Source organism: Saccopteryx leptura, chromosome 2 (assembly GCF_036850995.1).
Source record: "Saccopteryx leptura isolate mSacLep1 chromosome 2, mSacLep1_pri_phased_curated, whole genome shotgun sequence".
In the NCBI taxonomy this organism is placed as follows: Eukaryota; Metazoa; Chordata; class Mammalia; order Chiroptera; family Emballonuridae; genus Saccopteryx; species Saccopteryx leptura.
In genome coordinates, this window is record NC_089504.1 from 380,379,730 (window position 1) to 380,406,896 (window position 27,167).

The window sequence follows — 27,167 nt, forward strand, 5'->3', positions numbered from 1 at the left end:
AAACACCAGAGCAAGTATTTTTACAAAAGAAAAAAAAGATGGTTTGATCTATGTACAAAGATATCAGGAAAACATACAGCCTATTACACTCGTGACCTCAAGGAATCCAAAGCTCTGGGTCCATCCTGAGAGTTTAAAATGGTAACTCCATGGCAGGGCTGGGTGATCGCACCCAAGGGTCCCGGGGCTATAGCGGGGAACCCCAACTCTCCTTGGAAGACCCCAAACAGCAAACTCTCCAGGCTCGGTAAGGATAACCAGGACGATGGTCATGCTCAGACTCCTCCCCATTTCTCCGCCCCATCCCCACCAGCATCATCGGAACTAGACTCATGCAGATTTTCCGATTTTTCCCCCCTATTACTTAAAATAATGTAATCTATAATACAACTTTACTTGGTCGGAAACCTGCTTATTAATAAAACTACTTTGGGGAAGAAGGAGAGTATGTGGTATGATTCCCCATGGAATGATTTCCGTTATGCTTAATTTTGATAGATGGAAAATAAAATTAAATTCTTGTTCCTAATTTGACTTCCAGTGTCTCTTGGCCCTGAATTAATAAGGAAGATGGAAGAGTGTCTACTCCCAAGCTCTAACCTACATTTCCCTTCAGTCCCTCATTTCCTCATTCTTTGATGAGATTTTTAATCCTCTTTGCCCTTGAACTTGTGCTCTGCCCCACCTTCCTTCCCTGGCCCTGGTGGGTGGGACTCCAGTCATTGAGCAGCTTCAGTGGGTGAGTTCTCCTAGAGGTGGCGCTGTGTGGTGGATGAGTCCCACCTCGGCTGTGGGCTGGCCTCTCCGGGACCTGGGCACACAGATGGGTGTGGGTGGGTGTGTGGGGGCGCTGGCTCATCCTCTCCTGGACTGACTCTCTGCTCAGCCACCCCACACCCTGCTTGAGAAAGCAAGGGGAGATACTGCTCCAGAGAGACCTCTGCCCTGCAAAGGGCATTGTCCCTCCAGGTGGAGTCTGCCCTGAGCTGCTGCCCTGAGGCCATCTGTGCAGACCCGGAGGGTAGAAGAAGTCGTGGAGGAATGCCTGGCTCAGAGTCATGAGTTAGTCTTGACTTTGCCATGTACCTACCAGTCATGTGATCTTAAGTAAGTTCCTTAATAACTCTGCCTGGCTCTAGAATGACTGGGGGGCAAGGTGGGGGGGTAAAATCGCAAAACATAAATGAAAGTGCTTTGCCATCCACAAGGAACCCTGAATAGCAAGGAATGTCATAATTCTAATAGAAAGAGCCCTTTTTATTAGAAATAGAATCCAGCATATAGTAGGTGCTTAACAAACACCTGAGCAGCATACTTCCCAAAACCCAGGAAAAGCTGAAACAGAGCAAACAGGGTTCAGGCTGACAGCAAGAGGGACTGTGGTTAGTCACAAGAAAGAACTTCCTGACAGATCAGTGAAACATTGTACCCAGCACTGAGGAAAACCGCAGCAGAATCTTTGCCTAGAAATATTTACAGCCTGTCCTTTGTCTCTCAGCATTTCCACTAGGTGCATGAGGTACACCAGTTCAGCCCAGCCTGAGAGGGATTGTGGCAGAAATTTCAAGGAGAGAATCCTTGATTCTGTTACAGTATTCAATGGTGCAAGGATCCTACACAAGGAGGGCCACCTGGTAGAATGCAAGGTTTCCCAAGCACGTTCCATCAAGTACTAGCATCCTAACGGGTTTTCAGCTCCGCACCCTTTGGAGCTTGTGGCCAAAGCTATTTGGAAGATGATGAGGGAAAATAGTTGTTTTGGTATGAGATAATTCAGAGTGTCCCTGCTCGTGAGCACTGTGACTCTCTACAAGGGGGAAATAGAACAAAGTGTTACCCAACATTCCTGGGGGGGCGGATCTGAGGGGAGAGTTGAACAAAAATCTTTATTCACAAAACATTCACCATCTAAAGTAGTGCTGGCTGATAGAATTCTGATGGAAATGTTCTACATCTGTGCTATCCACATGTGGCCCCTGAATGCTTGAAATGTGGCCAGTAAGACTGAGGAACTGAATTTTAAATTTTATTGAACTTTGAAAGGGGGAATGGGAAATCCAATACCTCCAAACCCTGGGCTGTTGTAATAAATAAACTATATAAAAAGCACACATAGGCTTCCGGTCCAAGATGGCGGCATAGGAAAACCCTGACCTCACCTCCTCCCGGGAACACATAGAACTTACACTTATTGACAGAGCAATTCCCCATGAAGAACTGAGGGCTGAATGAACAGCTCCTGCACAACAAACAAGAGAGAGTGAGAGACAGAAACTACACAGAAACAGGTCTCCCTGCAGCCTGCTCCAGCTCCAGGTTCCAGCCCCATGACTTGCCCTCAACTCTCCTCAACCTGCACTCACCCTTGCCACAGCCCCCCTCTCCTCAGTGTGGCTTGTCTCCAGAACTTCCTGCAGAATATACCCCACCCCCAGCTATAGATCCAACCTCCAGGAATCCTTATAGCGGACACCCCTTCCTGCTTCTGCTCCAGGCCCCAGTGTGGCTTTCCCCTAGGACTATCAGAGGCCTGAGCCCACTCCAGCTACAACTCCAACCAGCCTGCGAGGGTGGACCTGGTGCGGCGGGCCCCCAGGACTTCCCTTGGCTCTTTCCCACTCTAGCTATTGCTCCAGATCTTGATCAGTCTTGTCCCCAAGGGATTCCCTGTGGCTTCAGCTCCAGTTGGCCTGCCAGAGACACCCAGCACATGCAGTCTACAAAGGAGTAGCTCCTGCACAAGGTCACTCCTTCAAGATGGGAGAGGCTGCTTGAAGAAACAAACACACAGAAACAACCAAAATGAAGAGATAGAAAACTATGTCCTAAATGAAAGATCAGGACAGAACGTCAGAAGAAGAACTAAATGAAATAGAGACAAGCAATCTATCAGATGAAAAGTTCAAACACTGGTTATAAGGATGCTCGGTGATCTTAACAAACAGAAAAGAAACACAAAAAAAAGGAGCTAGAGAACAAAAAAAAGAGCCAGTCAGAAATAAAGAATACATTAGATGGACTCAACAGCAGAATAGATGAAGTCAGAGGACCCAATCAGTGATTAAGAAGAAAAGGTAGTAGAAAACACCCAATCAGATCAGCAAAAATAAATAAATAAATAAATATAAAAAGTATAGTTTAGGGGACCTCTACAACAATATCAAATACACTAACATTCAAATCATCGGGGTCCCAGAAGAAGAAGAGAGAGAAAAAGGGACAAAAACTTATTAAAAAAAAAAAAAAAAGGCTGAAAACTTCCCCAACCTGGTGAAGGAAACAGATACTAGGTTCAGGATGAATCCAAGAAAGATGAATCCAATAAGACACATACCAAGACACGTCATAATTAAAATACCAGGAGTTAAGTCAACAAGGATTATTTTTTAACTTCAAAGTTGAAAATTAAAAAAGACAAACTGAACAATATACCAAATAAGTAACAACCATATTGAAGAAAAAGGAAAAGAAAGAATCCAAGTAACTTTTGGCTATAGCACTTTTACTCCCCTCCGTTTGAGGACAAAAGGACCAAAAAACCCACAAAATTAACTTAAATGATTTAACAGGTTAGAAGGTTTATTGTTAACAGTGGTGTGGGTCTAGTAATTCTGAAAGAAGTGTATGAGTATCACAGAATTGAGCAAAGGAGCAAGTGAATTGATTTTGTTGGGAACCAGGCTTCTCATAGGGAGAGGAAGGACCTACAAATATAAAATGGTGAAAGACAAGAATGATAGGAAGTGGATATTTTTGCCAGTTTGTCCATTGAAAAAACATGAGCAATGACACCCCAGTGGCAATGAGCACTCAGCTTCCAGATCTTGGATGCTTATATTCCTCCCCACTAAAAAGGACCAGGGTTCCTTAGCAACAATGGCTGAGTCCAGAGCTGGGGCTTGGAGAGCAAGCCCGGACCATCATGTGCTGGAAGGAAGAATGCGCTCAAAGAATGACAGGCAGGGAAGCCAGCCTATCATTGCAGGAGTTCCCACTGCCAAATCTGGGACAATCTGAGTATCAAAATAAGTAATGATAGTGTTGGTTTATTACCTACTGAGTAAAATCTGAATTCATGGATCCATATTGACAGAAATGAATCATCAGAGAGAAGCAAAGATGCTTACAGTAAACTAACAAATGCAGGAGGAATGATAGAGTTTAAAAGTCACTATCTGGCAATCCTTATAGTAATTTGATACACGTAAGAACCATTAATGTACTATAAGAAATAAGATATTCATATTAATTCAGGTAATCTACCCCCCGCCCTCGAGTTAGCTATTTATCACAAAGGGGAAAATAGTGACTTTACAGTAGAGAAACTTGGAGGACACATCCAGGACTTGGTGATCAAAATTAACATCACCAATATGGGAACAAGTCACAATCGCCTGCTCACCTGACAGGACCAATGAGAAGGGCACAGCATCACTTTTGACGTATTGCTGCCGCCTGTGCATCACCTGGATCTAAGGAAGTATCAGACAAACCCAAATCGAGGCACATTCTACAAAATTACTGGTCCCATTTCTTCAAAATGTCAAAGTTGAGGGGACAAAGACTAAGATTGATCCAGTTACAGAAAGACGAAAGAGACATGACAAATGAAATGCAACAGGTGATCTTGGATTGGATCCTGGCCCTGGGAAATTCTTACTACAGAGGATAATGGGTGACATCTGAATAAAGTCTGCAGATTAGATTAGGGCGGGAAATGCACACATAGTCAGGACTCAGTTATATTTGCTTCTCCTGCAGCACAGAGAAAATCACCAATCTGTGTTGAATAAATGAATGAACGCACATGTGGAAGCCATCAGTTGCAAAGGCATGGCTGAGAAGGTGGCCCTGACCCTTGACAGGGAGGAGCATTGGTTTACAGGTACTGTCAGGATTCCAGGATGGAGGAGGGACTTCAGCATGCAGAGCCGTTCTGAACCGTCACTGAAGGAAGCCCTGATGGAAATGGCCCAGCTCTGCCAGTGCAGCCCACCTGGACTCGCAGGGCAAGACCTGCACAGGTGAGCTGCACAGGACACAGACACCTGGGGTTCAGGCATTGGGCCCCAGTGACAGCAGTGGTCAGCACCTGCCTGACTGCCTGTGGGTGTGCAGCTGCCACTGGGCATGCACACAGACACACAGATTTTCTGGAAAGTGCTGGCTTAAGTCAGCTACATCTCATAAGCACTAAATTTATGTCACAAATTGTCTGAGAGTCAGAGAAACGCCATTTCCAAAACATGCATTTGCAAAAAAAAGTGCTTTCTCAGGAATTGACCTTGGACCCTGTTCCATCAGCAAAACCTGCTCTCCAGGGGGAAGAAGCTCTTCAACCCATCAAGTGCAAATGCGTCCAATTTGATATTTTCCCCTCTCTCCCTTTTTGTAGCTTCTTAACAACAAGGCTGAAAATGTGGGGATTGAGTTTGCAGATGCAGAGAGGCTTGAGGTTGGCCAGGTTCCTTGTAACCCAGTTCTCTCTGTTCTGCCCATGCCCAGGGAATTCTGTTAAAGGGACCGCTCTCTCACGCACGGGCACATACATACCCACACGTGCACACACACGGACAAGGACACATGGGAATATCGGAACCCTCCAGTTATAAGCCCGATGATCTGAGGGAACCAGGGGGAAATCAATCAGCTTGAAACCAACAAGCCCGGAAGGCCTGGAGCAGAGCCCACCTGGGGAAACTTACATTCTGCTTTGGCACAGATGAGGCAGGCAGTGGTGCAGTTGAAGAAGTTCAGGATCCCAGCTACAGCCACACTGATGTCGGTGTTGCTGGGGTGGAGGTTCAGGGTTGTGAATCTCTGGAACTGGAACTTGATAAACTCCTCTGGGGCCACTTTGAAATGAGGGACCTGGGAGGAGGAGCAGAAATGAGCAGCGGGGAGGATCCAGAAAGAGTGAGAAAGAAAGAAAGAAAGCAAGGAGTTAGATTAGGCTGTGGAGGGAGAATTCTCTCCAGTAAGACCTTCACCACACACAGGTGGGAAACAGAGCTTGCGGGACTCAGGGCGCCCACTCCACAGGAGGAAACAAGATGACATCCTGGACAACACTTAAGATAGGAAGACCCAGGATGGGAAGCCCCTTCAGAAAGAGACCTGTGCAAATGTACTGGGGTCTGTGGTCCTGAGAAGGAAAAAGAACGGGTCTTTATTCTCAGAGAAACTGTCTAGCTGCTAAGCAGCTAGATAAATGGCTCTTGAAGGCATAATCCTTATAATATTTTCGTTGTAGTTAATAAATCAGAACAGAGATGGCAGAAAGAGAAAAACGCTGCCCTGGGGGTTGAAAGCACAGGCTGTCAGCCCAGCCTAGTTAACAGGTGTATTAACCAGTTTCCCTCCACCTTCCAGGGGGAAGCCCGGGATGGGCTCCTCCTGAAACATGCACGTGGAGAAAGCAGCATCGCAGGCGGAAAAACCACCTGGATATAGAGAGCCTCCGAATGGAGCCAGGTAAATAAATGCCTGCTTTGGCTTCATTAGGACAGTGTCAGCTTCCCTCTACATCTGTTACTGACATTTCAGAGAGGCATTGCCCCTGCCTTCTGCCTCTCTTCTCCTGGGAAGAGATATTAACAGGCTGTGATGGCTGCTTGATGGGAAGCTCAGGCTCTTAGGTAGGTAACAGGAAAGTTAAACTGCACTAAGCTGCCCTCCACTTTGATTTTATTCTGTCTCCCGCATCCCTGGGACCCAGAGCCAGGAAAGCTGAAGGCTGCTTCGGTGCCTCTACGGGAGATGGGGCTGAAATTTCAACACTCATTCTCCATTAGGACCAGTGTGCCCTATGGGAGGGCCAAGTAATAGCAGGCATGGCTTTAGACTGATGTTAAAGCAAGTGAGATTGAAGATAAACAGCAGGAAGAACTTCCTGATGGTGAGTTGATTGGCTCTTAGAATGGATTAGTCAAAAATGATTACAGAAGTGTTCTCCATCTGGGCTGGCCCAGAGTCCAAGATACTACCGAGACATCTCTGTAGGAGTCTGCTACCTTATCATTTTCAGCTTCTGAGAAAAGTCAGCCATAGACCAGATCTCTTCTGAGGCTGGGTGAGGAGAGAGTAAACATTTAGCAGAAGCTAGAGAGAAAATTTCTGAATTTAATTCAGATTAGCCCTTGAACTATAAAGAGGGGGCAGTATTTCCAGCAGAGACAGAAAAGTATAGAGTTGGGGGGAGGCTGGTAAGTTATGAGACAAGATGCTAAAGAGTAAAGTCATGTCCTAAGAATCTCTCTTCCCAGATTGTATTTTGCATCCCGTACAATCTGTCTAAAATGAATGAACCTTGAAAGGATATAAAGGTCCCAAAGGGGCAAGATAGAGGCCAAGGCTGGGCAAGGACAGGGGTGCCAGGCTGGCTGGCTTACACATTTGAGCATTTCTGACCAAGGCCCTCCCTGTATGGATACCCAGCCTACAGGGTCCCATCAGCAGCTAACTCACCCTCCCGTAGAATGCAGTATCCTCAGAAATACCATGGAAACTAGAGATGAATCAGGAAAAAGACTCAGAAACGTGAAGGACAAATGTGGGTTTCAGAGTCTAAAGATTCGGGCTTGCAGCCAGGTCCTGCTGTGTGATTTGGGGCAACCTGCTTAACCTATCTGGCTTCGTTAAAATGGGGATAAATAACAATGCGTGCTTCTTGGAGTTTGGGGAGGAAACGAGATCCCATGTGTGAAGGACGTAAGAGCTTCCAGCTCCTAGCATGTAGTAGTGTTTAGATAATGCCTTTCCTCCTTCTCTTTCCCCTTCCTCCCCAAACGTAGGAGCTTCTGAAAAAGCTCTTGGAGCTGGATGAGGGTTGAGAGGCTGCCCCAGGAGGGGTAACTGGTAGGAAGTATCTGGCATTCGGCCATTCTAAAGCCTGCAGCGGAGGCAGCCAGCCACTCAGAGTGGGTAGAGATGCCCCACCCAGGCCAATCCTACCGATACTCTCTCTCGAGGACCAAGATCAATCCATCACTGATTTGCAATTGCAAATGTATCCCAGGAGGTCATTATGAAGCTATGTGGGAGAAGGAGAGGGGGAAGGGTGGAGGGGAGGGCAGCAGGGCAGACAGCGACCAGTCACAGGGGCTACAGAGATGTTAGCGGCTTTTAATGAAATGAACTCCTTGGTGAGAACTCCGTTTCTTCCCGGAGTGGAGGGGAATCAGTGTAAGGCAGTTCAGCCTCATAAAATATTAAAAGAAATGCATAATCTGACTTGAAAGTGAAGGTTGCTCTGGAAGGAACATGACCAGACAAAGAAGGGGGAACTGTCTGGGTGGCCCCTGGGCAGAGCATCCTGTCTGGCTGGCTGGGAGCACGGGGACCAATTGGGGTGGCAGGGTGAAGAATACGGTCACGAATAAAAGTCGCCGCCTCTGCTCTAAAATGCCAAACAGGGATCAGGGATGTGTTAGCTGAGATAAAAATCCACCGAACCCCAAGAAGAAGCCATTTGGGAATGGCCGTTCGGGGAATGCCTGTCTGGGACAGTGAGGCAGAGGTGATGGGGAAGAGGGAGAAAGAAAAGAGAAGGCGGGAACAGAAAAGAGAATGGGGAACTTGGCAATCTCACTGGAGGAAGGCCACAGCGATCGCTGCAGTAACACCTGCTGCAGATCTGAGCGGTTATTTGGAGCATGGCAGGAAAGATTGAAATAAAACTTCAGATCTCACTTCCAGGGACTAAGGACTGTGATAGGCTAGAAGGGGTGGCAGTGGGACAGAAGCTCCCTTCTGGGCCTGGGCTGGCTCAGCAATCACCCGTTAGGACATCTGAGGGGATGCGGGGTGGGGGTGGGGGGTCCACATGGACAGGGCATGTAGCAGGAAGGCTCAGCGGCTCCGCCTTACAGGGTAGCTCCTGGCACCCGGAGAGCAAGACCAAGCAGGGGACTGAAGCTAGGACTTCCCGGCTCTTTAATGTGTGGGTGACGATTCTGAGAGTAGGCTCATGAAACAGGGAAGGTAAATATTTTTCCCAAAGCCTCAGAGACTCACTCAGCCTTCTGATCATAAGAGATGTGGTGTTATCAAAGGGAATAGGTTCCAGAGGGCCTGCGGTGGCCACAGTCCTGTCTGCTACTCCACTGCCATCAGGGGTAGCTAGTCGAGGAGCTTTCTGTCCTCGGTGGGTGGCCGGTCCTATTTCTAAGAACCAGATCCTCAAAGCTGAGCCTCCAGGTCCCTGAGACAGGTGTAAAACTGATCCTTCCTTGCCCCGCCCCCCTCCCTCCTGTTCCCCGCTCCTGGCCTCACGCCCCTCACCACCAAGCTCCGTCTGTTCCTGAAGGGCCTGGGGGTCAGGAGAGGCTCCGCAGTCAGTCACTCTGCCCCCCGTCTACCAGGGATACACTTGAAGGGAAGGAAGTGACTGTTTCCAGGAAGAACTAGGAAAAATTCCAGTAATCGGCAGAATCCCTGAACTTTCTAGTTTATTTTCTCCAGGGGTGAAGGAGGGAGAGAGTTGATGAATTAGGGGGCAGGCCATTACTCAGAAGCGCCCCCTGCCATCTTGCTCTCTCCTGGAACTGGAACTAGAGGGAACAACCGGACCCGCACTTCAAAAGGAGAGAGATTCCAGTTAGGGGAGGCGCCTGCGGAGGAATCTACTGACCGGACAAGGAAACACGAATCAGTGAATGAGGAAGAAAGCAAACTAAAATCTTCTTCCTAGAGAGCTTATGAAAAAGAAGTTTTCAAACTTTATTTTACCAGTCAAATGTAGCAATGCCTCCTCCCCCACAATCCCAATAGATAAACACGTAACCATGAATCTGATCACTTGGTGCCTGCCCTGGGCCACCACCTGTCCCAGCCTCTCCCTCCGCCCACCTCCACCAAGGTCCCCCCTCCCCTGGACAACCCTAAGACTCAAAGGAGATCAGCTTGAAAATCCTGTTGTGAAATCTCTTCTCTGAGTACCCTCCATCCAAACAACCTGGCAAACAGGTGTCCCGCAAAGGACCACATCTTTGTTTTGTATCTATGTTCTTTGTTATTAGTGACACCAACAAGGTACAAAGGGCTCTTCCAGCCCTTACAAGTCCACAGCACGGCTGGGCACAGGCTGCCCACCTGCAGATCGTCCCCCAACCTGGCCCGGCACTCACCTCCTTCTCCCCACAGATGTTGCTAATGATGGAGCTGGAAGCTGGACTGGAGGACGGTCCCAGGACAGCGACCACCCCCTTGGGGAGGATTTGACACACTGCAGCCAGCAGCAGGGGACGAGCACGGGGAGCAGGAAAAGAAACAAGGCACTCATCAGGTGGGTGCGGGCCAGCTGCCCTGCCTGGGCTGCGCCCTCTGAGTCCTCCAACTGCTCCCGCTGCCCTCAGCGTCCCCCCACGGCCGCGCCGGCCCCTCCCACTCCTCCCCTCCCCTGGACCACTGGGCTCCAGGACAGTTTTATCGGAGTTTATGGATGGTCTTAAATGAGGAAACGACCCAGTTATTACAGCATACGGCCACAGCCAACGGGGTGTATAAATCTTCCGGGCTGCTGCCAAAGGACACAGACCATGGTGACAACCTGCAGATTCCATCCCGGCCCCACCTGCAGTATGGGTCGCTGTGTAGATGTCTTTCTCCTCGCATTAGATTTCAAACCCCTTAAGGGCAGAAGCTGAGCCTTATAATGTCCAAATCCCCACTTTTCATTTCTTTCCTGTCCTTCACAGTGTTTTCTAGCACTAGCAGGTGTCCGGTTCAGAGCACTGAGCGAATGAATGAATGGATGGGACATGCGGTCAATAGAGAAGGAGAGATTCAGGAGCAGGAAAGAAAAAAAGAAGAGGAGAGAATCTAAGATTTTAAAATGCTATGGACTGAGAAAGGAAGGACAGGAGATAAAGGAGGAAACAGAGAGAAATTGCAAGATAATTCTCAGGACACACACCATGATACAAGAACCAAGAAGTTGCCTTTCAGAATATGTACTGAGGTTCCTTGTCGCACCACAAGGCGTCCTTCTCCTCAACACTCAAAGCTTGATCCTGGCACGTTTTCCTCCGACTCACATCAACGTCAGGTAGGGCCATTTCCCAAGCCTGAGGTTAATGGAGCAGCCCAACTCTCCATCGGCTGCAAAGCCACACCTGGATGCTCTTCCTCTTAGGGTAGAGTCCTAACCATTGGCTACACAGCCAAATGATGATGGCCTACCATTGGCCACACAGCCAAGTGATGATGGCCTTAGTGGGGCACAGGTGCTGAGGTGGAGCACCGGGGCTCAAATCCTAGCATTGCAGTTCACATATGAAGGATAGACCGGCAAAGTCATCTCTCGGCCTGTGACTCAGGCAGGGATCCTGCAACATCACAGATCCCAGCTGACCAAGAGGCCGGGTACAGTGGTCCCTGAGGGAGACCCATCAGTGCTGAGTGTCAGAACCATCCCCAATGGCATGACCAAGCTGCACCTTTAAAGAACGTGCTTCAAAGCTCAAGTTATTTCCATGTAAGTTATCTCATGTAATCTCAGCCAGCACAACTCCTACTCCTGCTAACTGTTCTAAATTCATCAGCCATCAAATCCCTACCTTACCCTCAGGGGCGGCTCTTGGTGCCTGATCTGACCAGTTAGGAATCAGCATCCTAGAGATGTTCAGTGACTCCCCTGAAGTCACACACCTAATAAAGGTAAGAGCCTGGGGTTTAAGCCTGTTGACCCCATCCCGTGTCCATTCTACTCTGTTCCAGCCACCTATTTTGTCTGCCCTCCACCCATCTTTTCACAGCCCCTTATAGCTGAGGTCCCCGCCCCATCAGTTCTACTGAATTTGCTTCTCCAGGGTCACCAATGACCTCTTAGCGGGTCATCCTACTCCCTTTTTGCAGAATTCGATGCTGCTGACTGCATCGTTCTTTCTAAATTTCTAACACCTCTCAATCCTAATTCTCATCCACTCCTCTGGTCCTTCTTTCTCACCTGATTTGCTGGCTCCTCTTCCTTCTGCTCAATTCCTGTTTTATCCATGTCTCACTCTCCCTGGGAAATCTCATCTTTGCTTGGGGCCTCTACTCTTGTCTCTGTCTCAGAGATCCTACACTCTGATCTCTGTCCCGGGTTACAATACCAAGTTCCAGCCGCCAAATGGATGTCACCAGAGGGATGTCACTCACTCAATATGTCCACAGCAGAGAGGCAGAAAGCACAGTCCTTAAGAGCATGAACTCTGAGACAAGACTGTGTGGGTTTGAGTCTTGGCTTTGTCACTTACTAGCTGTGAGACCTTGGGCAAGTTACTGAACCTCTCTGGGCCTGCTTTCTTATCCCTAGAACTCACATACAAGCAGCACCTCTCTCATAGGGTTGTTGTGAGAATAAAATGAGTTAGTGTATACAAAGTGCTTAGAATGGTGCTGTCATGCTACACATCTCACTTTATCATGCTCACTACATCATATATGCTATATTCTTTCCATACATAGTCTGGTTTTATCTTCATACAATACTTTTAGGAAGAAGAGTCATTGCTATCTCCACTTTGCAGATGGGGAAACTGAGGCTTAAGATATTCAGTAGCTTGTTCAAGATCACATAGGTAATATGGTAGAGCTAGGCTTGAACTTGGAGAACCATCTGGCACCAAAGCCTATGTGCTTATAACCACTGCACTTCACTTCTCTTAGCTTTTCAAGCTCAAAACTGCAGTCACCCTTGACTCCTTCTGGCCTTCACTCACTGAATCTATTCACTCGCTGTACCAGTCAGGGGCCAGGGTTTGGCCATTTGATCCTCTCACCCTGCCATTCCCTCTATCTCAGCCCACTGTCACTGTTACATGTCAGCCCCTTTTCCTATTGGCCTCCTAGCAGGTCTCTCTGTCTCCAGGATTCTTCATTTCCAACCTGTTCTCCAAATGGTGCGGCACAGTATAATCTTAAAACATAGACCAGTGTGCTCCTGCCGGGCAGAAAGCTTGTCATATTTATCCCTGCATCCTCCACACCAAGAGCACGGCCTGACTCAGAGCTATGTGCTCAGTCAATAACTGAACCACTGAAGCCTGCCCAACACCTTCCATGGGAAATTGGAAATAAGCTAAATGTCTAGTCATAAAAGAATAGTCATCTAAAGTCTGGGTCACATATACAAACAAAGTATGATTTAAGTATCTAAAATACTTATAAACAGTTTATAACAGTACTTACATATTTATGTAATAAAAAAGAGAAGCAGACTATAAAATTATATGTACATCTATATGAAGACTACAGCTAAGCAAATACAGAAAATAGTCATGCACTGAGAAAGTATTGAAAGAGGGTAAGAAAGTCCCCATTTGCTGAACGCTAATTATGGCCCTTTCTAAGCACTGCATATGAAATGACTTACTGCTCAAAACCACCTGATGAGATGGGCAGTACGACTGTTACCTTCATTTTACAAATGAGAAAGTGGGACAGAAAAATGAAAGGGCAGGGGGAGGATTCAAACACTCAACCCCCAGGCCCTGGCCGGTTGGCTCAGAGCGTCGGCCTGGCGTGCAGAAGTCCCGGGTTCAATTCCCGGCCAGGGCACACAGGAGAAGCGCCCATCTGCTTCTCCACCCCTCCCCCTCTCCTTCCTCTCTGTCTCTCCCTTCCCCTCCCTCAGCCGAGGCTCCATTGGAGCAAAGATGGCTCGGGCGCTGGGGATGCCTCCTTGGCCTCTGCCCCAGGCGCTAGAGTGGCTCTGGTCACGACAGAGCGACGCCCGGGAGGGGCAGAGCATCGCCCCCTGGTGGGCAGAGCGTCGCCCCCTGGTGGGCGTGCCGGGTGGATCCCGGTCGGGCGCATGCAGGAGTCTGTCTGACTGTCTCTCCCCGTTTCCAGCTTCAGAAAAATACAAAAAACAAACAAACAAACAAAAAAAAAACACACTAAACCCCCGACATCAGGGTCAGGTCCCTAACCACTGCACCACTATTCTTCATCGGCTGATAGGAATTAACTGCGACGTTAATAAAGAATGCCTTGGCCAGTGGAACACAATGAGTTTCTTCCCTGATTTTCTTTACCTTCTACAGTCAGCGAGTATCCTTTTATAACGCGTCATTATAAAAAAATGTTTTTTTGGTGAGCAAGTCAAATCTAAACGGACCGACCTGCTCCAGCCGCCGCTCGCACAGCGCCTCCTCCCATCACACCCGTTCACCTGGAGCATGCCCTGTGTTCCCCTACCTGAGCCTATGGCCGAGTGTTCCTTTCGGGCTAGATCAGGGGCTCTTAATCTGCTGCCTGAGAAAACGATGGTCTGTGAACACTGGGGGGGGGGGGGGGGGGGGTTAGAAAGGAATGGCAGGACTTTCCCTAACTCCTACTTGGAATTTTGTGTTCCTGTCGACATTAAATTTAGGTGAACCACACAGAGTATATGAACAGCACCTGTGTCTTTGTGGCCGAGACATCAGTGTTTTCATGTCACATTACAGTGTTGCAGATATCTTAAAATATAATTTGTAATCATAATTAATTCAAAGTTATACTAGCAGTTAGACCTGATACTAAGCTGAGCTATTTAATATATTAATAAAGAAGCACATATACTAATATATTGGTGTTGAAATATTTTAACTGTATTTCCATATGATTTACTTCCTTGAGCATCCTAGCTGTCTTATTTTATTCATTTAAAAACACTTTTCTGAGGAGTCCATGAGCACCCCTCGACTACCCTGGGCTAGGCCCGTTCTTGCCCCTCTGCCTGGCAAACTCCTACTGACCCTGCAGTGCCCGCTCAGACCTGGCCCCATAGGTCTGCCTCAGCTTCCAGCTGGAGCTGCCTAAGAGATGGTCAGCCTCCCTGTTCTCGGAGTTCCTGGGCAGTTTCTGCCCCAACCTAGCTCATTATATTGGGTCTCAACAGAGACTTTTCTCCCAAAAACAAATTCTTATAAAAAAATAAAAATAAAAACCATTGTCCCTTATTTCCAACTCCCACACCCAAAGGCTCTGAAACTGGATGATTTTCATAAAACTCATTTGGTGGCAAAATCTGATCTACAAAGACAGATATGAAGCTATTTATAATATGTGAATAGTTGAATATAAGCATGCATTTATTTGAGTATAGGATTTAATGTATAGTATATACATCCAATACATAGAAACTTCTGGATTCTAAAAACATCTGGAGTTAAGGATCTGGTGGGTCTGTGCCTGCTATCCGGAGGGTCTAGCTCCCATTTCCCTCACTGGATGGGAAACTCCTTGAAGGCAGGAGATACATCTATTCTGTCCTGGCAAAAGAAAATTGCTCAGCTGAACTGAAATGATCCAAAGTGAGCCCCATGAAATTGAATTCTCCTCTTCCCAGCAGCTATGGTCTGGGGATTTGCTGGGATCTGGGAATTACTCATTCATTCCCTATGCAAGAAGCCCTTGCTCGATAGGAATGGAAATCATGTATAAAGATCCCTGGGACTCCGATTCTGCCAGCCCCGGCCATCTCTGTGAGGGCCCTGACTGTCTGTGTGAGGGCCCTCCGCCTCCCAGGGGTTGAAGAAGAAACCAGGAAACAGGGGTGGCGCCAGCATGGCAACAGTTTCCCAGCCAGCGGAGACACTGGAAGGCACCTGCCAGAGCAGCTGCTAAAGTAAAAGACCGCAGTAGGGTGCTGTAAGAAGGAGGAATTCTTTTCCTCGAGTTGTCACTTCTGGCCTGAGTTCCAAGTCCTCTCAGACACTGGGCTGGACAGGAGGAACTCACAGAAGCTTACTCCTTTCCTGAGTCTTTATGGAGGGCAAGGGGCTGCCTGTGACGTGGACGGTCCAGCGAGGTAGATCATAGGAACTTCTGGGGAAGAGGCAGCTCCCCAGTGGGGACAGGAAGCCTGGCCTTCACACTCTCGGAGGGCCCCTACGAGTCACTGGGCTGCTACCTGAGCCCTCCTGGTAAACAGTCTCTGCTGGGGGCTGACAGCTAGTGGAGCAGAGAGCCTGGGAGAGCTCAGTCCTTCGCATCAAAACACTTCAGAGAGCTGAAGCCAGAGAGAAGCGTGTGTAGGGTGGCGAGTTCTCTCACGGCGCCTGGTTATGCTGCACACTGAGTGCTAAGAGGAGCCCTGATGGGCCCAGAGCAAGGCCAGAAATGACCTCAACCATCTACTCCCTGTGCCCGAGCCTGCAGGACAGCACTCCATCCTCCACTCTCCTTGGGTGGACAATGTGCTGAATGGCTTGGCCTTGCTGGTCTCCAAGCCAAGAAGGGGGTGTGTGAAGGTGGCAGGGCCAGGTCGCTGCACCATCCGCCCCAGAACGTGACCAACAGCACATCATTCAAAGCCCTTGGCCTGCTCCCCGAAAGGCCCAGTGAGCAGCAACACCCTTACGGGGGTCAGGGGGAGCCTTCCACGTGTAGGCACCGACCAGGAGACAGGCTACCACCTTAAAGCCATACAACCCCCCAGGAGGAAGGAGTTGTTATGCTAATTGTACTACTCTGGGATTATCCCAGAGCACCTGACTCCAGCACCTAAATTCTGACTCTGTGATGCTACACCAAGTTTCCCACCGGCCCTCACCCCCACCCCCAAAGTCCGTTTCAGCCACGCCCATCCGTCACTGTGCCCCCAGGGACTGTTTCTTCCTGCCTTGAGCCTGCTATTTTACCGCCTGTACAAATGCCTCTTCCCTTCTTGTCACTGATCCAACACTTCGAGATCCAGCTGAGAGGCCTCACCCGACCAACTAGCTACCCTCCACCCTCATCTGAGCCACTCACTGGCAAGACCCACAGCAGAGCTACTGAGACCGATGTCACTTTTCAGGTGTGTGGTTTGAACCGCCTCCTGGAAAGATCACAAGTTTCAGTTTCCCCATCTGTAAAATGAGAAGGTTGAACCGGATGATTTCTAAGCACTGTAATTCAATGCAATTCTGAGTCCCTATTATGCATACCTGATGCCAGAAACTCAGAGAAGGGGAGCAGGAAGTGTTTGTTGAATGATTCATCACTCTTCCTCTGCCTTTCTCTTCTGGCTTCTCTCTTTTGTTCCCCTGTGCTGACTTGAATTCATTCTGTAGAACTGACAGAAGGAAACCAGCCCTCACTAGATGGAGTTCTGAATCACCAGCGGTCAGCCCACTGGGCCTGCAAGAAGCTTGGGAGCTTGTGCGGAAGGAGCAACCACGAGATCAAACGTGATATGCCTTGCCCCTCTCCAGGTCCACGGGGGCCCTGATAACCAGTACACCTCTGGGTTTCCAGGGGAAATGGTATGGATGGCTGATAGCGTGTTTGGTCTCACAGAGACCAACCCGGGCATGAGCAGGAGTAGACAGGGACACTCCTGCTTCTGGTTCTGCAGTAAATTCAACCTCCAACTGGCTCTGGCAGCAGCAGGGAGGGTGCTTGTAGCTGTCTGGGTGACAAGAGGGTGGGTGCTTAAACTTCAATGCCTTAGCCTCAGGAGACACGCTGGTCTACAGGAACAGGGGAGGACAAGGGCTGAGATGGAGCTAAGACACGGGAGATAAGGAAGGAAGGACCAAGCTGGAGGGGCGATGACCTGATGATAGGTCAGTCTATTCCTCTTATTTCAGATCAGAGGGCTGTACACAGGGACTTGGGAGGTCTAACATGAAGAAGCCCCGGGCAATGCTGGTGAAGGGGCAGAGGTGACCGGGATCAGATACGGGTCTGAGGAAGTTTTATGAGGGATGATCTCTTTAAATAAATCCACTCTTTGAAAATCTATGTGAACCAGACAGAAGCAGAAGTAATTTTCTACTGTATCTTTCCCGTGTCCGGGTTTGTTATTCATCAATGCCCCGGGTGACATTTTCTGTCTCCCAACCTCGCTTTCAACCCTCCACATGAGGTTAAAAATCTAGACTCTGGCATCTTTAGTTTCTTTACACTTCATAATCTCTGATTCTGAAGTGGCCATTGCTCCTGTAGATTGACACACCCTCCCAGAATACGGTTCATTAAGTGTGATTTGTGTGGACCTGTTGGAAACTCATCTATTGCTCAGAGAAGGCACGCTGCCCATTGTAGGATCGAGACTGCCGCAGTTTAGATCTGAGCCTGCACTTGCCGTAACCAGGAACATCATCACCGGGGCCTCTTTTATCTTCTTGAAGCAGAGTCCCTAGTCACAGGGTGACAGGTGTGAGGTTGGGGATGTTGTTCTGGACCTCAGAACCACTAAAATCATTTTTAAATGCAAGTTAGCCTTGGGATCCAGAGAAGACACAGCCCAGGACATTGGGCAGTTGCTGGCTTTGGCTGGCTCGCCACAACTTCCAAAGGCTCAAAGCTGTCAGATGTAACAAGCCCAGAAAACTGGAAAAAGTAGGGAAATATCCAATTACAAGGGATGCCCGGAGGCGTGCTGACATAAAGACAGGCCATTTGAGAGAAGTCTGCGAAAAGAATGTGCCAGCAGGTAAGGACGGCTGAACTTTGAGACAGAGGAGGGAAAGAGATGCTGGTAGGAGGTGAGAGGAAGCCCACTCCGCTGCGAGGGTGAGAGAATAAAGCCAACAACCAAAGCCCCCGTTGCCAGGTACTGCACACCTGTTATGTGCGCAGTGCAAAGCACCTCCCCTGACTGTCTCATGCCATGCTCCTAGTGACCCTCAGGTGATTTTACCATTCACAGTCACACAGCTAGTAAACAGTCGAGCCAGGATTCAAACCCGTTTAGTCTGATTCTAAAAATCCATGCCCCCACTCTTTATACCACACAGTCTCCCCAAAGTAGGGATCACAGAGCTACAGTTGCTCCTTCATCCAGGCATCCTGGCCCCGCCCCCATTTCCTGCCCCAGCACTGCCACTGAAGTCCACTCCCTTCCCCACCAGCTGCCGCTGATAGCACTAATCCACCACCCACCCTCTCCCTTACTTTTGGAGGAGAAGAGCTGGGCCTGAACCTTCCTAAGAACTATCTGGGTAGCATTTCAACCTCACTGTGGGGGAGCAGCTCTGGCTTCAGATGAAAGGCCTTTGAGGTAAAAAGATCCCGAAGCCCTCTTTTCTAACAAATGCTAATCATGCCTCAAATGCAGTAAGATGTAAAAGTTGAACCAAGGGCCACTTGCTAATAAAATATTTGGTGCCTTAAAAAAGAGCATTAGAAGATGCCCCAGGGCTCTGTAATGTGGAATAAAGCTGTTTCTTTTATTTCCCAGATTCATCTGGCTTAATATTTTAGATGTATTGACTCGACCACGCCAGGCTGCAGGGTCATGGAAGAGAAAAACTTATGTCTGCTAATGAGCCCCACCAGCTATGGGCAATCTGTGCTCTCTCATCCACCAGGAAAGCCCGGAGGAACCAAAGAAAAGGAAGAAGGAGCTGATTTTTCAAAGACAATGGAACTATTTAGAAATTCAGACCCTGGTCTAAGACCTGCCCTCCTGGACAAAGAAGCAACAGACTGGACTAGAAGATTCATGAGAAGGCATCGCTGGCATTTCTGATTTCATTTGGATGATCCCAAGAACGCTAAATCTTCCTTTTGGTCGACTACAACTTAACTTCCAGGACAACTAGAATTTCCATCTATTGAGCCCCACCAGCTATGGGCAATCTGTGCTCTCTCATCCACCAGGAAAGCCCGGAGGAACCAAAGAAAAGGAAGAAGGAGCTGATTTTTCAAAGACAATGGAACTATTTAGAAATTCTATTCCCCGTTGAATCCCCGTGGTCTAGAATAGTATACAAAAGAGAGAGACCCTTGCTAATTTTTTATTGACTAACCAAGTGAATGAATGAATGAATGACAATTTCAGGTACCTGTTCCCCCAAGCCCTATTCTGGAGGACTCTGTGTCCACAGCTCTTGCTGGCCTCAACAGCCCACTTCTCTATGGTAAGAACCTGCCCTCAGCCTCGAGGGGTGGACACTCTCTGCAAGGGCAGTTGTGAGACAAACCATGGCAGGAGGAGCTGAACCAACCCGATCCTCTGCTTTGGGAATCCAAACCAAGAGGCGCTGAGGGAAGCTGCCGCTGACGAGACTACAAACTACCCAAGGGCAGGGACTGTGTCTGTCTTGTTGTTTGCATTGTTTCCAAAGCATGATATCCTGAATCATACCTGAAATAGACTAAATGCTCCATGAAAGTTCCCTGAATAAATAAACAAAGACTAAATTGGACCTGGATGGCCATTACGGGACAGGAAGCCAAACTAGCAGAGGGAAAAGAGCATGGACCTAATACTATAAAGAGCATTAAATAGAAGCTGTGAGACAATTACTGGGTATCTGACCTTTATGCTTGGTTCACGGCAACTACGTTTCTTCTCTTGCAATAGTAATAAGCCCAGATTAGAGCAGTGCTGGTTCCACACATAGAAGACCAGATGTCTGATATACATACTTGAGCAAGTCGTTCTTTTGTTTTGCCATTGAGTGTTATTAAAGGTTGAATTAGGCGAGAAAAGGAGGGGACAGGGACTCTAAATTCTTAGGGAATAGATGGTATCATCTCTCTAGGCTAAGGGGCTCCTCCCCTCCCCTCTGAACTGGAACTGTTCATTTCCAGCTTAGCTCCAAGCTACTAGCCCACTAACTAGGAAGCTCATTCGATAGAGTCAGCAAGGGAATACTAGCAACATGCCAGAGAACTCCAGGGGAGGGGTAGTGGACTTGCAGGTTAATGAATGTGAGTTCAGGGTCTAGAATTCACTCAGCCACTGACCAGCTCTGTGGTTGGGCAAGTTATCTGAAGTCTTTTAGCCTCGGTTTCTTTTTTAAAGTGGGGATAATAGCACTAACTCTTGGGTTGTTGGGAGAATTAAAAGCAGTGCCCAGCATACAGTAGGCGCTCTATATGTGTGACTTGAGTAATGTAAAACATATGCTTGTAAAGCATTGCTACTCACAAAGGATTTTTCTATATTTTAAGTCATTTTAATCTCACAACTTGCAGAGTAGATCCTAGCCTTCCCATTTTACAGATGAAGAAACTGAGGTTAAATAGGATAGGTGGCTTGTCCAAAGTTATCCACACAATGAATAACCAAACTCCATCCCAAGTCTCAATTTCTTTGCAAAATGCAACACTATGCTCAGCACAAGAAAGCAAGACAGGAAGTCAGATATGCAATGACTAAACTATCCTTGAGCTGGCCGTGTCTCTCTTATCTTAATCACAGGCAACTTCCTTCAGATATTTGTGTACAAAATGTCCAGAGGATGAATGAATCAACATATGAAGAAATTCATTAACAGGTAAATGAATGGATGAATAAATGAGTATCCTGCCTTAATTCTACTCCACCCATGATTTACAGCAAAACCTGGGGCTCTCATCCAGACTAAGTACGGGGCGTCCTAGTAGTATATGCTTCTCTCCCTCCCTTGGGAATATCTCCATCTCGGGCCTGGCGATGGGTACGGCTCATACACACCACCAGCCCCTCCTCTGACAGCAAGAAAAGCAGAGGGCAGCCCTGCCCACTCTACGTACTGGTTTCTGCAGTCTCATATTCGCTGTCTCTGAGAAGCTCAAAGATGTCCACTTCGACCTTGGCCTTGCCCAGCCTTTCAGGAGCGCGGTTGATGCGGTTCTTGGCCAGGGTGATGGAGAGTCGCTCCCCTCTGCTGCACTCCATGGGGTCATCCAAGATAGCAGCTGTGGGCAGGCAACCACATGGAGACAGTTGGTACCCTCTATTGTCACTCCTCCTCCTCCTCCTCCTCCTCCTCCTCCTCCTTTTGTCTCCCACCTCTGCCACCTTCTTCCAGGGAGCTCCCACATCGCCCTCCACCCAGCCATCCTCAGAACTGTCCCCAAAGGAAGTCCTCTCCTAAGGGTCTCGGTGTGCAGTCAGTGAATGCTAACATGGCTCCACCTCAGGAGCCTCGTAAGGCCATGGCAGGCCCCTGGGGGTCTGTGTGGATGAGGTCCCCAGGCCTGAGCATGGTGGCACCCTTGGATAGATATCTGTGTGTACATACAGGTACACAGGTGCAAAGGTAGGGGGATAGTCCCTATGCTCCAAAAATGGTATTTTGGGGCATATAAGAAACTCTCCCCAAGGTGAGAGACAGTCAGAGGAGGCCAGGTCTGAGAAAGTGGTGATATAAAGGGACTGAGCAGGACACTGCTCAGTGCTAGTCTCCAGGCCCTGGCACCAATAAGCCATGTCACCCAGGTAGCTTTGCTGTTTCTCTGAACTTTCCTCGCCAGACATTAGAAATAGTAAGACTAATGCGGGGGGCGGGGGGGTGTTAAGGGTTTACCGTAGGTAAGTAGCATATTGTACAAATTTAATCTGTGTGACTTAATCAATATGAATGGTATCAACTTAATGGAGTCATGTGGGACCAATAGCTGCCCAACTTCTGTAATTAGTTATAAGACAAGTGTTACGGTGTCATAGGGACCTGGGTTCAAATCCCAGTTCCACCCCATATTAGCTAGGGGACCTCAGTTTCCTCATTTGTAAACTAGGGAGAGAGCTTATTCCTTCAGCTCTTATGAAGATTACATGTGTGAAGTGCTCAGCACAGTACTGGGTACACAGTAAACACTCACGACATCGAACTATTGGTATCGTTCATTCTCTTGGTAGAAGTTCCAAAATTGAAAATCTCCGTACAAAATCTTGCACACAAATGTTCACAGCACCCTTACTCATAATAGCCATAAAGTGGAAAAGCCCAAACACGCATCAACTGATGAATGGAGAAACACAGTGTGGCGTGTTCATACAATGGAATATTATTTGACAATAAAAAGAAATGAAATACCAATACTGACACAACATGGATAAGCCTTGGCAACATGCTCCATGAAAAACATCAACCACAAAAGACCACGTGTTGGATCGTTCCATGTATGTGAACTGCCCAGAATAGGAAAGCCCATAGATACAGAAAGCAGATTAGTGGTCGGCTACTGACAGTGGTGGCAGGGGTGGGGGATTGATACTGGGGAGAAAACAGAGTGGCTGCTAGTGCATATAGTATTTCTTTCTGGGATGATGAAAATGTTTGAAAAATGAATTGCAATGAGAAATGCACAATTGTGGATACATTAAAACCATAAATTGTATACTTCAATGAATTGTGTGGTGGATGAACTATATCTCAATAAAGCTGTTATCAAAAAAAAAGAAGAGAGAAAGAGAGGAAGGAAGGGAGGAAGGGAAAGAAGGAATAAAGAGAGACCAAGTGTATTTTTCAGTAGTTGAAGACTCAGAAAAGCAATATGGAGAATGAAGCCGAGTGGATTTTGTCAACATGTGGCCCTTGAATCTCTGTGGCTGGTGTGAACGGAAACACTGGGTTTCCACACTGTGCTTGCTGTGCACCACTCCACAGCTACTGTGCCCCATATGCCAAATCAAACACCAGGACAGAAAGTATTACAAAGCATTTCCCCCCCCTGATTTGTGGATTTACTTATATGTGTAGCCTATGGAATAATAAAAATTAGATCTCATTTATAGAGCTTGGCCATATACTGGGCAACAGAGGGGCATCCCAAGACCCAGGGAATTTAGTGGACTTCTGGGAGTTAAGTTGCAAACTCCACACACACCTGAAAGGATCAGCCACCTGCAGAGTGGCCAGAAGAGCCTGGGGACACCTAAAAGTCCCACCCAGTTGACCGCAGAAAAGCGGGACCAGACTGAGATTGTTATTCAGGAAGCAGAAACTTAAACAATTACATGGTGTTGCCCTAGGAGGAAGACTCAGGGAACAGAAAGGGGGTGGGCAGCCCAGAGGAGCGATTCTGAAATGGACTCCTTCAAGGAGCAGAGGGGGCGGGCACACAGGGGTCGCCAGTCCTATGCCAGCTTCAGCCAACCCGGCACCACATCCATCAGTTTTAGACACCAGGAGTCCACATAAAACCTGATGTGGAAGAAAATGTTTCACTGTTAAAAATGTAATAGAAACCATTAACCCAGCCCTAAAGCATAGAATAGAGACATCTAAAATGTCAGGAATTGCCTCTGTTCCGCGCTCTACTTTACATCTCTGTGACTGTTTTTATAACTGGCAATTTGTACTTTTTTAACACCTTTCACCTTGTTCACCAATCCCCCAGCTCCCCGCCAATCTGGCAACCATCAATTTGTTCTCTGTATCTATAGGTTTGTTTCTGTTTTTTTGTTTCTTTTGTTTTTTAGAGTCCACATATGGGTGAAATAAAATCATATGGTATTTGTCTTTCTCTGACTTATTTCATTGAGCACAATACCCTATAGGTCTATCCATGTTGTCACAAATAGTAAAATTTCATTCCTTTTGTGGCTCAGCAGTATTTCATTGTATATATGTACCACATCTTCTTTACATCTATCGATGGATACTTAGGTTGCTCCCATCTCTTGGCTACTGTAAATAATGCTGTGATAAACATAGGGCTGCATTTTTCTTTGTGCTCTGGATTTCTTTGGGTAAATATCCAGAAGTAGAGTCACTGAGTCATATGGTAGTTCTGTTTTTAATTTTTTGAGGAACCTCCATACTGTTTTCCACAGTGGCTGCACCAATCTGCAGTCCCACCAACAGTGCACAAGGGGTTCCTTTTCTCCACATCTTTGCCAACACTTGCTGTTCGTGGATTTACTGATAATAGTCATTCTGGCTTTGCCAGAAATAGCACAATGAGGTGCTATTTCATTGTGGATTTAGTCAATAATGATGTCAGAAAGGTGCTAGACTTCCTGGGTGATCACTTTGTAAGGTATATAAATATCTAATCACTCTGTTGTGCACCTGAAACTAATAAAATAGATATGTCAACTGTAAGTGAAAAATACATTTTAAAAATAAAATAAAATGTGAGGAACTGGCACAGCCATCCCGTACAGGTCATGGGAAAGAGGCAATGGGTCCATGGAACATGAGCTTTATGTTAATATGTGCTCATTTATTCAGTGACCATGATTGCATTAGTGTAAATGCTTCATGAACACCACCTCACTTAATCTCTGACACCTCTTTGAGATGAGAAGTCCATCTGTGTCATCCTCACTTGGAGATGAGAAAACAGAGGTTAGAGAGGCCCAGTCACCTACCTGCCCACATTCACGGGGCTGGTGAGTAGTAGACAAGGGAGGTGACCCCAGGTCATAGACTCTGCACTCTTAAGCGTGGCTAATCTTCTTTCTAATTGTTTTCCCAGGGATTTGCTGCTGAGAAGGGAGTATACTAGGCAGGGGTGTCTGTAGTAGTCAGCTCTGGCTACTACAACAAGATATCATAGGCTGGGGAGTTTAAACCAGTGGTTTTTAACTTCTTTACACTTGGGGACTGGTGAAAATAGGGGAGTTATTTGGGAGACCACTAATGGCAGAAATCATCCTGAGCATCAGCAAATTTGACTAAGATCATGGGGTCTGACATCTTTATACAACATCAAGGTGGTTAACTCTTTCATGGACTGGCATGAAATTTCCACCGGTTCCAATGAGGATCTGCTTCCTGGTTTGCAGATGACTACCTTCTTATTGTATCTTTACGTGGCAGAGAGAGAGAGGGAGAACAAGCTCTCTGGTCACTTTTAAAAGGGCACTAATCCCATCATGCGGGATCTACCTTCCTGACTTCATTTGAAGTGAACCACTTCTCAAAGGCCTTGCTTCCTAATGCCATCACGTCAGGATTTGAGTTTTAACATAGAAACTTAGAGAGGTGACACAAACATTCAGTCCATAGCAGTGGGCACATAAGACTTGTCACCACAAAGGAAGTCTCACCAAGGCAAAGCAACTCTAAAACCTCAACAGGCTGGACCCTGGAACACTGGACAATCCCCTAAGTAATGACATTATACTCTGGGAGATTTTAAGCCTGGGGCCAGCTATCTTTCTATTTGGGCCACATGACCTCAGTATTACCAAATTTTCCATCTACTGTCTATTAAATACTTAATCACTTGAAATAAAAACAATTAATAAAATAGTCTCTCAGAAAATTTCCAAGGCCCTTGTGAATCTGGGAACTTGTACTTCTAGGGAGTGACTTCAGTACTGTTTTGATCAGGTTGTTCATGCTATAGTGTCACACTAGACTTGGCTCTGTCCCTTCAGTACACACAGAGCACAGTGACACCACACCACAGGAGGCAACATGCTGTAATGATCATCTGTTCCAGAGCTATCAATCAGTTCTTTCTGGTCCCTTCTTTTTTCAAGGTACACATTCATGATGTGTGTTATGGACTAAATTATGTCCCCCAAATTCATAGGGATAGGGCCTGTAAGAGGTTGTTAAGGTTAAATGACATCATACCAGCAGGGCCCTGATCCGATAGGATTAGTGCCTATATAAGAAGAGACACCAGAGAGCGTCCTCTCCTTCTCTCTTCGCCATGTGAGGACAGTGAGAAGGTGGCTGTCTCCCAGCCAGGAAGCGGGCTCTCAATAGAAACCAACACTGCTGGCACCTTCCTCTTGGACTTCCAGCCTCCAGACTGTGAGAAATAAATGTCTGTGGTTGACACCCCCAGTCTGTGCTATTTTGCTATGGCAGCCTGAGCTGACAAAGACAATGTGCTAACACAAACCCAGATATGCAAGACAGCAGCCAGCAATGCAATCAACTCAGAATGTTACCGGACACATTGAGACAGAGGGATCCTGGCCGGCTGGGCCAGGATGCGCAGAGCTCCCAGCTACTGTCTGATGAGGAACAGCATCATTGGGCATATCCTGCACGCCTGGAGGCTCTGCAGAGGAGTGAACTGCAACCTCCCTGAGGTTGTGAGGTCGGGCTGCAGCAAGGGGAGGGCTGAGATGGGGAAATAGGCCAAAACCAGTGTCTGCCCCCTCTCCAGCCATGGGGAGTCTGTGCAATGACTCTTCCAAGCACGTTTCCAACATACCTCCTTCCCACCAGGGAGCTGGTGAGTCCTCACGTTTACACTGGGCCACTCCCCCCAGAAGAAAGCCCGGAGCAGAGAGGGGAGGATGTACGACAGGCCCTGTTATGAAAGATTTAGAAAGCACTTCCTGGTGCTGCAGGACTGCTCTCTGAACTGCAAACACCCAAGTGCAGAAACCTTGTCTCAGCTTTTCTGAAGTCCTCCATGCCACTCAGCAGATATCCAGACAAATGTTAGGCATCCGTGCCTTCCAAAGTTGTTCAAACACTTGATCCTAATGTGTATTAATTGCTGGGCTTTCACCACACGGTTTACCTTTTGATCCATTCCTTAATCCTTCATACCCCCTGAGTTAATAAAAGGAC

General features: G+C 47.5%; 1 protein-coding gene across 1 annotated transcript in view; it reads right to left on the reverse strand.

The window, feature by feature from the left end:
* The window catches only part of GRIK4 (glutamate ionotropic receptor kainate type subunit 4), a 375,204-nt gene that overhangs the window by 144,083 nt on the left and 203,954 nt on the right, over window positions 1-27,167 (reverse strand). Inside the window, exons 3-5 of the mRNA XM_066365318.1 lie at window positions 21,427-21,591; window positions 10,128-10,225; window positions 5,706-5,871 (exon numbers count right to left, since the gene is read on the reverse strand). Coding sequence (XP_066221415.1) covers window positions 5,706-5,871; window positions 10,128-10,225; window positions 21,427-21,591 — 429 coding nt within the window. The remainder of the gene's footprint in view (window positions 1-5,705; window positions 5,872-10,127; window positions 10,226-21,426; window positions 21,592-27,167) is intronic.